The sequence below is a fragment of the Sapajus apella genome, unplaced genomic scaffold (assembly GCF_009761245.1).
Source record: "Sapajus apella isolate SASKATOON/1434 unplaced genomic scaffold, GSC_monkey_1.0 scaffold24, whole genome shotgun sequence".
In the NCBI taxonomy this organism is placed as follows: domain Eukaryota; kingdom Metazoa; phylum Chordata; class Mammalia; order Primates; family Cebidae; genus Sapajus; species Sapajus apella.
In genome coordinates this window covers 16682942-16697245 of record NW_022436964.1, presented here as the reverse complement: position 1 = coordinate 16697245, position 14304 = coordinate 16682942, and the positions used below count along the sequence as shown (strand labels likewise).

The 14304-nt window shown below is 38.0% G+C and overlaps 1 protein-coding gene across 5 annotated transcripts in view; it reads right to left on the bottom strand.

The window, feature by feature from the left end:
* DOCK8 (dedicator of cytokinesis 8) overlaps positions 1-14304 on the bottom strand; it is a 246177-nt gene that overhangs the window by 157601 nt on the left and 74272 nt on the right. For all 5 annotated transcript variants that reach the window (XM_032290975.1, XM_032290976.1, XM_032290977.1 and 2 more), the window contains one exon: positions 12442-12513. In XM_032290975.1, the coding sequence (XP_032146866.1) occupies positions 12442-12513 (72 nt within the window). The remainder of the gene's footprint in view (positions 1-12441; positions 12514-14304) is intronic.

Here is a 14304-nt window from a genome sequence, read left to right as displayed (position 1 = left end):
CATTTTTCAGATGTATAGTTTGTGAATATTTTCTCCTATTCAGTAGGTTGTCAGTTTACTCTGCTGATAGTTTCTTCTGCTGTGCAGAAGCTCTGTAGTTTCTTTAGGTCCTACTTGTCAATTTTTATTTTTGTTGCAATTGCTTATGGGGACTTATTCATAAATTCTTTGCCAAGGCCAATGTCCAGAATAGTATTTCCTAGTTTTTTTTCTCTAGGATTTTTATAGTTTTAGGTCTTACATTTAGGTTCTTCACCTGTCTTGAGTTAATGTTTGTATATGAGAGAGGGAGGAGTCCAGTATCAATCTCCTATCTATAACTAGCCAGTCATCCAGCACCATTTATTGAATAGGGAGACCTTTTCTCATGGTTTGTTATTGTCAACTTCATCAAAGATCAGATGGGTGTAAGTATGCAGCTTCATTTCTGGTTCTGTATCTTGTTCTATTGGTCTATGTGTCTGTTTCGGTGCCTGGACTATGCCGTGCTGGTCATTGCAGCCTTGCAGTGCAGCATGAAATCAGACAGTGTGAGGCCACTGGCTTTGTTCTTTTTGCTTAGGATTTTTTTGGTTACTCAGGTTTTTTGGTTCCACATGAATTTTAGAATAGTTTTTTTCTAATTCTGTGAAAAAAAAATGATGTTGGTAGTTAGATAGGAACAGCAGTGAATCTATAAATCTCTTTGGGCACTATGGCCATTTTAATAATATTGATTCTTCCTATCCATGAGCATGGAAAATTTGTCCATTTGTTTGTGTCATCTATGGTCTCTTTTAGCATGTTTCATAATTCTCATTGCAGACATCTTTCACCTCCTTGATTAGCTGTATTCCTAGCTATTTTATTCTTTTTGTGGCTATTATAAATGGAATTACATTCTTGATTTTTCTCTCAAGTTAGACATTACTGGTGTGTGGAAATGTTACTACATTTTGTACATTGATTTTGTATCCTGAAACTTTTCTGAAGCTGTTTATCAGCTCTAGGAGCCTTTTAGCAGCGTCTGTGGTGTTTTCTGGGTACAGAATTATATTGCCTGCACTATGACAGAGCTAGTTTGACTTCCTCTCTTCCTATTGGGACGTCTTTTATTTCTTTTTCTTGCCTGATTTCTCTGGCTAGCACTTCCAATACTATGTTGACAGGAGTGGTGGGAGCAGGCATCCTTGTTTTGGTCCTGTTCTCAAGAGGAATGCTTCCAGATTTTGCCCATTTTTAAATAGGGTTGTTGGCTGTGGATAGATGGATAATAGATGGCTCTTATTATTTTGAGGTACATTTCTTCAATGCCTAATTTGTTGAGAGTTTTTAATATGAAGAGATGTTGAATTGTGTCAAAAGCCTTTTCTGTGCCTATTGAGATTATCCTGTGGTTTTTAATTGTTTATGTGATGAATCACATTTATTGATTTGTATATGGTGAACCAACCTCGCATCCCAGGAATAAAGCCTACTTGTTTGTGATGAATTAACTTTTCATTGTGGTGCTGGATTTGGTTTGCCAGTATTTTGTTGAGGATTTTTATGTTGATGTTCATCAGGGATATTGGCCTGAAGTTTTCTTCTCTGCTGTGTCTCTGTGAGGTTTTGGTATCGGAATGATGCTGGCTTTGTAGAGTGAGTTAGGGAGTAGTCCCTCCTCCTTGAACTTTTAAAATAATTTCAGTAGGGTTGGTACTAGCTCTTCTTTGTATGTCTGGTATAATTTGGCTGTGAATCCATCTGATCAAGGACTTTTTTGGGTAGATCTTGTATTACTGATTCAATATCAGAACTCATTATCGGTCAGTTCAAGATTTCAGTTTCTTCCTGCTTTAATCTTGGGGCTTGTGTGTTTCCAGGAGTCTATCCATTTCTTCTAGGTTTTCTAGTTTGTGTGCATAGAGGTATTTGTAACAGTCTCTGAGGATTTTTTATATTTCTGATACATCAGTTATAGTGTCATTTTTCTCATGTCTGATTGTGCTTATTTGGATCTTCTCTTTCATTTTCTTTATTAATCTAGCTAATGGTCTATCAACTTTGTTTATTCTTTTGAATAACAAACTTTTGGTTTCATTGATCTTTTGTATGGATTTCATGTCTCTTTCAGCTCTGATTTTATTTCTTTTCTTCTGCGGGCTTTGGGGTTGGTTTGCTCTTGTTCTTCTAGTTTCTCCAGGCCACACACCATTTCGTTTGATTTCCTGCACTAATAGAAAAACCACCAAGCTGCTAAAGGGACATGAGGTGAGATTGGGAGGTATTAGGCAGATCAAATGCCAGCTACATGAAATAAGAAATTAAAAGAGCTACTAGCAATTATACAAATACAAAGTTTATAACTCTGGCACAGAGAGGAGATATTCGACCAATTTTAGTTGACTGAATTAATTAAAGAATAAGATATCCCAGTGACATCTGTAGGAAGAACAGGACACTCTCCCTGGATTTTACTGTGCTCTAAAAACAAACAGTTCATTTTGAGCCAAAAAAAAAAAAAAAAAAGAAGACAAGAAATAGCTTAGAAAACAGATAAGATTAGCATGGTGACTAATTCAAGTCAAGATTTACTATAATGGGTCATTTTTAGTGTCCCTTGGCCACTTGAATTTCTCTGACCCAAACCTATGTTGATAGGGCTGGGTGAAAAGCAGGCTAAATTGGTGAAATGAAAAAAATGAATAATGAACAAGGTGTACTCTGAATAAGGAAATAAGACTAAACATTCAAAAAGGATTTCAAGAAAAATATACAGGCTGGGTGCAGTGGCTCACACCTGTAATCCCAGCACTCAGAGAAGCTAAGGTGGAGGACCGCTTGAGCCCAGGAGTTTGAGGCCAGCCTGGCTGACATGGTGAAACCGCATCTCGACAAAAAGCACAAAAAAATTAGCCAAGTATGGTGCCACATGCCTGTAGTCTCAGCTACTTGGGGGGCTGAGATGGGAGGATTGCTGGACTGGCCATTAACAGAGTTATTTGAGAGAAGTTCTCACATGGATTTAATCAACCTGCTAGCTTCTTAAAAGTTACTCTCACCAGTATAAATTTAGGCAACAATGTATCCGTGTGTGCTGACAGGGTAAGCTTTCCTCTTGTATAAAATGACTGTTTTGGACTCTCCCTAAGGGCTCAAAGGAAAAAAAAAATGTGTGTGTGATCTAACATCCTGGTTGGGGGACAGGGAACAAAAACCAACCCAAAGTGGTGACAAATATATGCAAATATTAAGTTATCCCCTAAAATTATGCTACCCCAAATAACAACATACTGAACAGCGATCATGTTTCTCAAAAAATCCAATTCTAGGCGGAAAAAAATCACCAAAGAATTTAACATTAATTCACTCTAACATCAAAACAAACAGTTAATTAAACTTCAAATTTCCCACCTTGGTATTTGCCCTTTGCCTTTTTTAGAACCTGTACATTTGACTATTTTATTTTATTTTACTTTATTTTCAATTCCCATTTATTTTTGGCTCTTGGGGCAATGTCATCTTTTCGATACGAAAAAAAGCAAGTTCAACACAAAATAGAAATCTCAAATGAAATGTAGGCTAGAAAAAAACCAAGTGTAGTGGGGGAAGCAACAGCAAAAGGAAGATACGAGAGGTTGCAAAAAAGATGGGGGAGGCTCCCCCTCTCCTCTGGGGATTGACTCAAACACCGATGTGGCAGTATACACCATTCCACAGAGCCAGGGATGTTAATTCCTTTTCAGGGGTAAGAAAAGGTGGGGATTTGGAGGACATTTCTGAAGGCTTATGGACCAAGGCTGGTCTCCTTCCCCTCCTTGATCCCTTTCTCTGGTCAGGGGAAAGGAGTTCAATGAGTGAGGGAGGTAGGTTGGGAGAGGGAAGGATTCTACTTGACAGAGTGGGGCAGACTTCTCCAAAGGGTAGAGCTTGGAGGGAAACTGAAAACAGAGATAATACTGCTATACACGCTATTGATTTTGAAGGTTTAATATGACGTGACATGATGATTTACAAGGAGACCTTTTTGGGCCACAGAAATAAAAATCAGGAAGTAGCTACCTAGGGACATTTTGTGTGTAAGGTTTAGCAACCAGAACTATATCAGCTTAAGCATTACTTTTTAGCTAATCAAATACACCTATTTCCAAGAGTGTTTACTTACAAGCGAACACCTTTCTCTCTCTGACACACACACACACACACACACACACACACACACACACACAGTCACAGATGCGTGCCTGTTTCCATTATCCTCAAGTTACTTCTCTCCGTGCCTCTGTTTCCTCATAGGGTGAAGCAAGAACATAAGGTGAATTCTAAGATATTTTCCCCAGGTTCAGGATTTTATGATAAAAAGTTCATGCACTGTATCTGAAAAAATTAGAATCAATTTTTTTTTTTAGACAGAGTCTGGCTCCTTTGCCCAGGCTGGAGTACAGTGGCATGATCTTGGCTCACTGCAACCTCAGCCTCCCTGGTTCAAGCAATTCTCCTGTCTCAGCCTTCCAAGTAGCTGCGATTACAGGCATGTGCCACCATACCCAGCTAACTTTTGTATTTTTAGTAGAGACAGGGTTTTGCCATATTGGCCAGGCTGGTCTCGAACTCTCGACCTCAGGTGATCCACCTGCCTCGGCCTCCCAGAGTGCTGGGATTACAGGCATGAGCTACCCCACCCGGCCCTAAAATCAAATTTTCTCCTCAAAAGATGCTTAACTTTTGGGACCATCAAATTCATTTGGCTATTGTTCTTTGGCAATTGTACACAAATGATGCTTGCTTTCTTTTCTGTCTTCCATTTTGTTAGAGTGTTTGTTAGGGAGTTTTTCACATAGACCCCACCATAGTCAACGACAAATGGGCAGTAGTGCTAAAAGTTCAGTTCACAATATGTACACTTTAAGACTTCAGGGTTTTTGCTATGGAAAGCATTAAGACTAGCATCTTCTATGATTGTGTGTCTGAAACTGCAGCAAACTTTCCTTCTCTTCCTCATACTAGATTGAACATCTACTTCCCCATTTAAAAAGCTCCAAGTCTCAAAGCTCGCTCACAGCAGCAAGGGTAAACCTGGCTGGGGAGGAGAGGACAAGGGTTGGCAAGCATGTAAAGATGACTCATTCCAGAAGTGTTGGCTGCAGAAGGAACCCTCACTGGGTAGGCAGTGAGACTGCTGGCTCAATGCCACTGGCTACGAGAGAGTCCCAGCCTCGTTACCCCACCCTGGCAACAGTGTTAAAGCCAAGCTCCTGTTGCACCTACGGGCAGACAGGAGAAAAATGGGGAAGTAGGCCAACTGCTAGAAAAATGAGTCTCATGAAATGAACATGACCTATTGCCTCCCAGGAGATCTGCATTCTTTTTCTTAAAATACTATTCTAACACATTTGAAGACAATCCAAAGACCAAGCACGTTTTGAGAGCATTCTCCTTAAAGGCAGTGTGGTGGAGCTGACAGAATCCAGGCTCTAGAGTCAGAAGAACTGGGTGCAAATGCTGGCTCCTTATGTACTAAGAGACCTTGGGCAAATGCCTTAGTCTCTCTGAGTCACAATTTCCTCTAGTATGAAGGGGGAAATGTTGCTCATTTTGAGGGCCTATTGTGAGGATTAGAAAATAATATGTCTTCCTCCTCTTCATTTTCCTCTTCCCTACCCTCTTTCCTTTCACATCCTCTTTCCCCTTTCCCTTCCTGTACAATTTGGTGCTAAAATCATAAAGTGCATCAGAACAAGGCAGCCCTACATGCCTTGGGGTAGGGAGTAGCCAAGGAGGTCCAGAATGGGAAGTTGAAGCCCAAGCAGGGTAAGGACACACCCATTGAAGAAGAGCTGCCTGGCATGGAAAATCAGAACCATATGGTGTGAGGAGGGCATCCAATCTGAACCAGGCTGATGTGTGATAACAGAGCCTGGAGAGTCTTCGTGGGCTCGGATTTGTGGGGAGGGAGTCTCTGCACAACAGGTCAAGAGTGCCTCTGTGATAGCTGCAGCTGGTTTGCTCTTTGTTACCGCATAGGCTGATGAGCCGGGCTTGCTTTTCATACTTTTAGAAAGCAAATACCTAAGCACCTTGACAGCCAGCACAACAGATGCATGTCATAATAAGCAATTATTGATCAGGGAGACATTTTTATGGTGTTTTGGGAGTAACTGAATTATATGCACTAATGTGTTTGAATTTTAATTGTTTACCAGTTCACTGGGAGTAAAATATGGAGTCATAAAACAGATGATACCCCATTCCTTGATATCCCAGCTCTCCTTGAACACGACCTTTCTTCAGAATTACCTTAATCATGAAACACTCACAAAATGTTTCACTGTCTCTGCAGCAAGAATAAATACAGTATGTAAACAAGTTTAATTACTTAAGAGTTCAACTCTCTACCAAGTGTCGAGAACATTCTGAAGTTATCCCTCTTTGGTTCATTTAGAGAAAATGACAGAGGAAATAGAGCTTAAAATAGTTAATATCACCCAAAGGATATCATCAAATATTAATCCACACAAAGTTATCAAAATATGTGGATGTCAAGTGGGATAAGCAAGCAAACATGGCACCATGCTAATCAGTAAGCCAGTAAGCATTTTCAAAAGTCACCAGGAGAAAAGTACTATTGTTTTTAGAACAAGGACAACAGATTTGGTGCTATAGACATGAATGATAGAATGAAAATTGTTTAATAAATCTCCCAGTCTAAGTAACAAACATTTCAAGTAAGAAAATACATTTCCTCCAATTTACTGGAGATCACGTATTTTACATTTTTTTGTAACTTAATCTTTCCCTATTAGGTTTAAAAGGAAATCTAAAAATTTCCTCTATCCCTCATGAGCAGCATTATTTGTATGATTTAAATGTCTCAATTATAGAACTTGAGTGGCAAATGCCCTATAGAATGATAAGAGTGGGAGGGAACACAAGTGGCCATTACTCTACTCCTCTGCCCCCTAAGCGGGATTCAAAGCCATTATCACAGCTAGCAAGGACATAAAAGTCTATCTCTAGATATTATAGAGAAATGTATTACTAGCAAGGAGATAATTGAGGAATAAAGGAGCTAACTAAATCAGTGTTTGACTACATAGTTCTGGATAACAAAGACATGTCCTTATAAGGCAAAGTGGCTTCATTAAGTATGGTCCCCAGAGGAAGGTAGGTCTCCCCTCCATGGCACATTCAATATATGGGAAGAATTTGGCGTTCATTCCTTTGACATGCTAGCATAAATATGTTTTCTCATATGTACTACTTAATAAATATCCTAATAGCTAATATTTATTGAATTATTATTATATGCAATCAAAGTATTTCACTTGGAGGGAATACTTGGGATAAATGGAACTGATTTCTTCCAATTTAATGATCCAAGGCAGATTTGACATCATGGGCATTATAGTCCCAGCTATAAAGGATTCCCATGTCCTTTTGTAGTCAGTCCCTTCCCCACTCCCTTACCCTGTCAACCACGGACCCATTTTCTGTCCCTCGCCTTATCTTTTCCAGAATGGTACGTAAATGGAATCATGCAGTTATCTTTTTTGTCCGGCTTCTTTCACTTAGTGTACTGCATCTGAGAGTCATCCATGTTGTTGTATATATCAACTGTTTGCTCCATCTCACTGCTGAGTAGTATTCCATTGCATGGGTTTACCAGAGTTTGTTTATCTACTACCCAACTGAGTATAATCTGGGTTGTTTCTAGTTTTTGACAATTAGAAATAAAACTACTATACAGGTTTGGCAATTACAAATAAAATTGCTAAACTGCTATATTTGCATACAGTTTTTATGTAAACACCCAAGAGTGGGACTTAGGGTTGTATGGTTAAGTGCACATGTAACTGGGACTTTAGAACATACAAGGAAAGGAAACTTGATGATAGGAAGCTGTATTCAGAAAGTAGGTGTAATAGCTTCCAGATTAAATAATAACTAAAAGAAGACTGGAGGAATACGTAATATCTAGCACTGGCAAGAATATAGGAATGCACCAGTTTCATGCTCAGTTGGTAATGGAATGAAATAGCCCAACTTTTCTGGAGAAGAATTTGGCAGTACTTATCAGAAAATACCATGTTCACTGGCTTCATTTCTATCCTCAGAAATATTCACACTCATGTGTAGGGGCAAATGTGCATAGATGTTTGTTTTGGTATTATTTGTAATTATGAAAAATGGAGACAACCAAAATGCTCACTTAGTTTCAGTAACTTATGACACATTCCTCCACCCTTTGAATACTAGGCAGGATTTCAAAAGAATGGGATGTAGCTCCGACATGGAAAGTTATTATTTAAAAATATATGTAAGATGTATGTTTGCAATACATAAATACACATTAATACATACATCTTTATGTGAAAAATAGACAAATCTTTTTTGTGAGGGTAGAAAAAGATCTGGAAGCTACACAGCTGGGCTTTATGGAGTGACGAGTGACTTAAGGGAAGGGTAGGAAGCTGGTGAGTAGTGAGGCATGAGATTTGCCTTTTCCTTAATGCACTTCCACATTACCTGATTTCTTTCAAAACAGTCATACATTATTTGGCACATAACCAAATTAAAGGAGAGCTAAATAATCAATCACTAATTAACAAGTGGCCAGCAACCCCTATTGCATCCTCCTCCAACTTTCCAGTAAACCACGTATGAAGACAGAAAAAATGGAAACTCATCCAAATGAAGAGATAATTTAACACCTGAATCTGGACAGAACCTCTGTGGAACAGATGGGGCTGGAAAGAGAAGGATGTACCATACTTTGTTTCCCCAAAGGGGAACTCACTGAATAAAGATAAGATGTTGTGTACCTTCCTGCCCACGAGTCCCTAAACAGTCAGTGTCTATACAGAAATCTGAATTCTCCTTTTTCAGAGTAGCGGCTTATCTATGAAGGCATCACAGCCTCTGCCACCTGGTTTCATTCATATGAATCACCACCTTCCCCTTCTACCATCATTCTAAAATGATACAGATACAACTCACAGAAAACATCAGCACTAAATATGCACTATGTGAGGCTGGGAAATAAAGGGTATCCGGCAATTGTGTACTGGATTTGCCCCACAGATAAACTATAACAAATAAACAGAGACGGAAGCTCCCTGAGAGGTGTGTGTGCTAGGAATTGTAGTTTTCATGGGCAGAGTGTTAGACTCAGAGTGCAAGAGAATCAGGCAAAGGGACAGAAAGAGATGCATCCTTTCTATAAGAAAGCTTGCCAGAAACTGACAATGAGTTCTGAAGTTGTACACCTCTCCCTATCTACTTGACCTCTGGGAAGGGAAGTGCTCCATTACACAGGGCTGCAGAGAACTGGTCCAGCGGTAACCCCTATCCTTAGAATCTTGCCAAACATAAAGTTAAAACAGATATTCCTTTCTTTTACGGGGAAAGGGATGCAAAAACTTGCATGGAATAAATATATGGATAACCATTGCTTCTATAGAAAAGATAAAAGCAAATGGAGGCACATAAGTGAACAGAAGCAACAATCAAGTGGCTAATGGTCTAAATTTATGCTTTAATCCCAAACTGTTACAAAATAATAATGTTTGTGAATCAAATTTTAAGCATGATGCCAAAATTAAATATCATAAGGAAAAATGTTCATATTTAATGATATAAATAATTCAGAATATTAAAAACTATGAACAACTTTAAAAGACAAAAGGTATACTGTGGAAGGTATTTTTAATACATGATAGACAAGGGTTAACATCTTTAACAAATAAAGTGCTCATAAAAATAAATCAGACTAGACAAATACCTTAATAGAGATGCACAAATTTCATGAATATGCAGAGCACCAGGAAACATAAAAAATGGCCAAGAAATATATGGAAAAAAGATGCCTAATCTAATAATAGAAAATGAAAATAAAAGACAACCTTTTAACAAATAAAATCGGAAATGTTAATAAATTATAACATCTAATATTCTTGAGGATTCATGCATATAGTATTAACAATATTTTCTTGAGACGGTCTTCCTTTGTTGACTGGGCTGGGGTACAGTGGTACAATCATTGCTCACTACAGCCTTGACCTCCTGGGCTCAAGTGATCCTCCTGCCTCAGCCTCCTGAGTAGCTAGGGGGGCAGGTACATGTTATCATACCCAGTTAATTTTTATTTTTGTAGAGATGGGGGTCTCTGTTTGCCCAGGCTGGTCTTGAACTCCTGGGTTCAAGTGATCCTCCTTCCTCAACCTCTCAAAGTGCTGAGTGAGATTATAAATGTGAGCCACTGTGCTCAGCATAATCTTTGATCTATTATTCCAAATCTTTAAATTTGTGCATATCCTTTGACATAGAAATTCCTCTTATAGGAATTTATCCCAAAGAAAAAAGTCATAAATAGGTACAAATTTTTAGTGAGAAGGATGTTGTTGCATTTTAAGTACAACACTGAAAAGTAAGGAATCATCTAAACATTAAAATTGGTTAAATACATTTTGGTATAAATATATTACACAACCATTAATCATTACATTGAGGAAGCGTATTTAATAGCAAAGGGAGAGAATCACTCTTTACTGTAAAAACTGAAAATGCATGTTATAAAAATGGTATTATAATCTGATTTAGTTTTCATATAAGCATATACCAAAAAAACCAACACCATTCAAAGGATAGACATCAAATGTTCGTGATGATTATCTGTCTAGAGTGAAACTGAGTGATTTTTGTTCCATAATTATTTCTAAAATTTCTACAAGTATTCCAAAGAGTCATTTTTTTTTCTTTTACATTTGTTCAAGATAAAGAAAAAACACCACTCCAAGAAGCTTGCAATTGCCATGAGGAACGAAAAAGTGGGCAAGCCCAAAATAGAAAATAAATTTGAAAACCAATGTATCAAAATGAACATTTCTATTTGTTGTTCCTTCTCAGATTTTTTTTTAGATCTTTAATGTCCAGAAAGTACCTCTAATGATAACATTTAAAAGCTTGAGAACGACTTGTTCTGAAATCTTTGATTTATTATCAGCAAACCATAATTTTATTTGACTCTCTGGCAAACTTTGTTTTCCATTCATATTAGAACAGACGATGGATTAACAGGTAACTTTCCCTTAATCACTTTTAATAACCAATGCTTTCTCTTCTGCTGCTGTTGAAAACAGTGTGCATACTGACATTACTCCAGAAAACCTCAGCACAAACTCAATGGCACCCTTTCAGGAGCTGAATACAACCCAATTCCCAAAGTCTTTCATCATTTACCCCATAGAATAGTAATTCTTACTAAGGTATACGAGGAGTGAGGCTATCAGAATTTTAAACTACCAATGCCTTGTCAAAGGTTCTCTGATGTGTCTCTAGTGAGGTGTGCCCTAATCTGTAGACAGTCCACATCTCATTCCTCAACATGTACACCCACGCAGGTTGAGAATTTTAACGTGCATAGATGCTTCTCATGAGAGAGGGCTATCCAGGTCCATGGAACGGAAAGAAAAAGGCTCAGAAGAATGTCACAGAAGGTTTGATTAATCCAGGAGAGAAAAATCCCTTACTGGAAGGCCAGCAAGTAATTTATTTCTTAGTCATAAACTCAAACGCCACCTCTGAATCTGAGGCCAGGTTTCAATTCACTTAATTCGTTTCCCCTTCAGAATTCATCAGAATGAGAAGAAAACAAAAAGACTCCATTCCAGGAGTTCAATATTTTGGCTTTTCTGGGTCACACTGGAAGAAGAATTATCTTAGGCCAAATATAAAATACACTAACACTAACAATAGCTAATGAGTTAAAAAAAATTCGCAAAAAAATCTCATAATGTTTTAAGAAAAGTTTACGAATTTGTGTTTGGCCATATTCAAAGCCATCCTGGGCTGCATGCTGCCCATGGGTTAGGGGTTGGACAAGCTTGTAGTCTATTTTTTATGTTTAAAATATAACTTTCTTTTTCAGTAAGTGAATGGATAAATGAACAATGGTACATCCATGCAATGAAAGATTATTCAGTGATAAAAAATGAGTTATCAAGCCACAAAAAGACATTGAGAGCAAGGTGAAATTATGGAGACAGTGAAAAAGGAAAGTGGTTGCCAGGGAGGGAGGATAAACAGGTTATTATTCTCTGGATCAGCACAGAGACTTTTAGGGCAGTGAAACGATTGTGTATGATACTATAAAGGCAGAAACATGTCATCACACATTTGTCAAAACCCACAGAATATACAACACAAAAAGTGAACACTAATGTAAATGATGCACTTTAGTTAATAACAACATATCCATGTTGGCTCAGCTATGATAACAAATGTACCACACTAAAACAAGGTGTTCATAATAGGGGAACTGTGTGTGTGATGGGGGGGTGGGGATGAGGAGGGAGCATATGAGAGCTATTTTCCATGCAATTTTTCTGTAAACGTTGAACTGTTGAAAGTATCAAGAAATATTAAAAAGCTAACAATATAAAATTAATATTTATCTATAAAAAGTGGAGAAAAAGTACTTACTTCCGGTTCACGATTAGCCACTCCCGGATGTAGGTCTGAATACAGTCCCTGACGTGAGGGTCCAGTTCAACCCTAATGAGGTAGAAAATGAAATAAACACGTTATTACTGGGTAAAAACAACAAAACAATCCGTTATCATAAGCAAGGAATGTGACCTGAGTTTAAATCCTTATCAGTGAGAATGCTTAGGATGTTCTTGCCCAGTCATTCCAAGTGTCTAAAGTATTCCTGAGGCAATCAACATTTTTACTTTGATGAGATAAACATGTTGGCATTTTTCGCTTTGTGGGTTTTCTTTATTATAGAGATTCATGTTAAATTATAACTATCCTTGAAGGCATTCTGACACAAGACAGGTAGAACTAGCTGTAATTGAATACAAAACAAGTAAAATAAGTATAAATACCTAACTCTGACAGGGTAATTTGGACATATTTTTTATGCATGTGTAACCTTGTTAGGACACGTATGTTCTCCTTTTTGAAAGCCAGGAAAAAGAACAGTTGTCTTAAGCTTTGACGAATTTGCAGACACTGGCTTTTGTTGGTGATCATTAATTCAGATGGTTCCTGTTGTGCCAGCTTAAGAAATGCACCAGGAGCAATACTCTTCAAGCGTTTCACAGTCTTGAAATCAGAAATAACAATTGTATAACAATTGCTATTGTTGCAAATGCTTTAGTACCAGAAATAAACAGGTTTAAATGCTACAAGCCTTAATTTTCTCATTTGCAAAAAGGAGGTAAGAACAGAAATGTGCTGTTAGTATGAGATGAAGTATTGTAAATGTGACACATGTAGTATCTGGGTCCTAACTGCCCAAACCCAGCTTCATCCTTTATAGCAATGTGACCATGGGCCAGTCACTCAACCCTTCTGTGCCTCAGTCTCTCACCTTAAAGCGATGAGAGTAGTAAGTGCTCCTTTTAGTAGAGAGCTTTGATGAAGATTAAATGTGTTAGCGTGCAAAGTGCTTAGAAGATTGTCTGGCACATAATAAGGTGCACATATGAATTAACAGTTTACACTTAAGTGGCATTCACTATGCACTACGCACTGATGCAATTACTTTATATGTATTAATTCAGTTAATTCTCAATCAGCACCGTAGGGTAGGCATTCCTATTATTCTCACTTTGAAGAAAAATGAGACGGTAAGGATCTTGTTTCAAGCACACAGAAGTGCTGGAGCAGGGACTTGAATCCAGGCAGCTCACCTGTGGTGTCCATATTTTTCACTAGCATGCCATTACAGCTTAACCGAAAGTTCTCGGCTAGGCACGGGGTGTTCAACAGGAGTCAGCAATTGTTTACACCCTGGTGTGAAGATGATACCCTCCCCTGATTTAATTATACAGAAGACTTTTTGGCAACAGCTGAAATAGTAGAGGTTGTCTTAAAGTCATCAGACAGATGAGCTAGCTATAAATTCTTTTGACAATAGTATACTAAAAAACTGATGCTAAGTAAAAAACTGTCTTATCAAATTTCAAAAGAAATTCTTCCTTCCTCTAAATTTATTGTACTGTTTTTGTTTTTGTTTTTTAAGAAACAGAGTCTTGCTATTTTGCCCAGGCTGAAGTCAAATTCCTGGGCTCAAGTGATCCTCTTGCCTCAGGCTCTCGAGTAGCTGAGACCACAGGAATGAGCTGGGGTGACTGGTTACTGTAAGCATTTTAAACAGCTTTTCCCAAGATTCTGGCCATATTTGAAAACAACTATACATTTTACATAAAGGAATAAATTCAATGATTCTTCACTAAAGATGAGAATAGTAGGTGTTACTTACATTAAGGTCAAACCTAGATAAATGGACTGAAAAATGGGGGAGTATGTTTCCCAAAAATGACAATGTTTTTATTT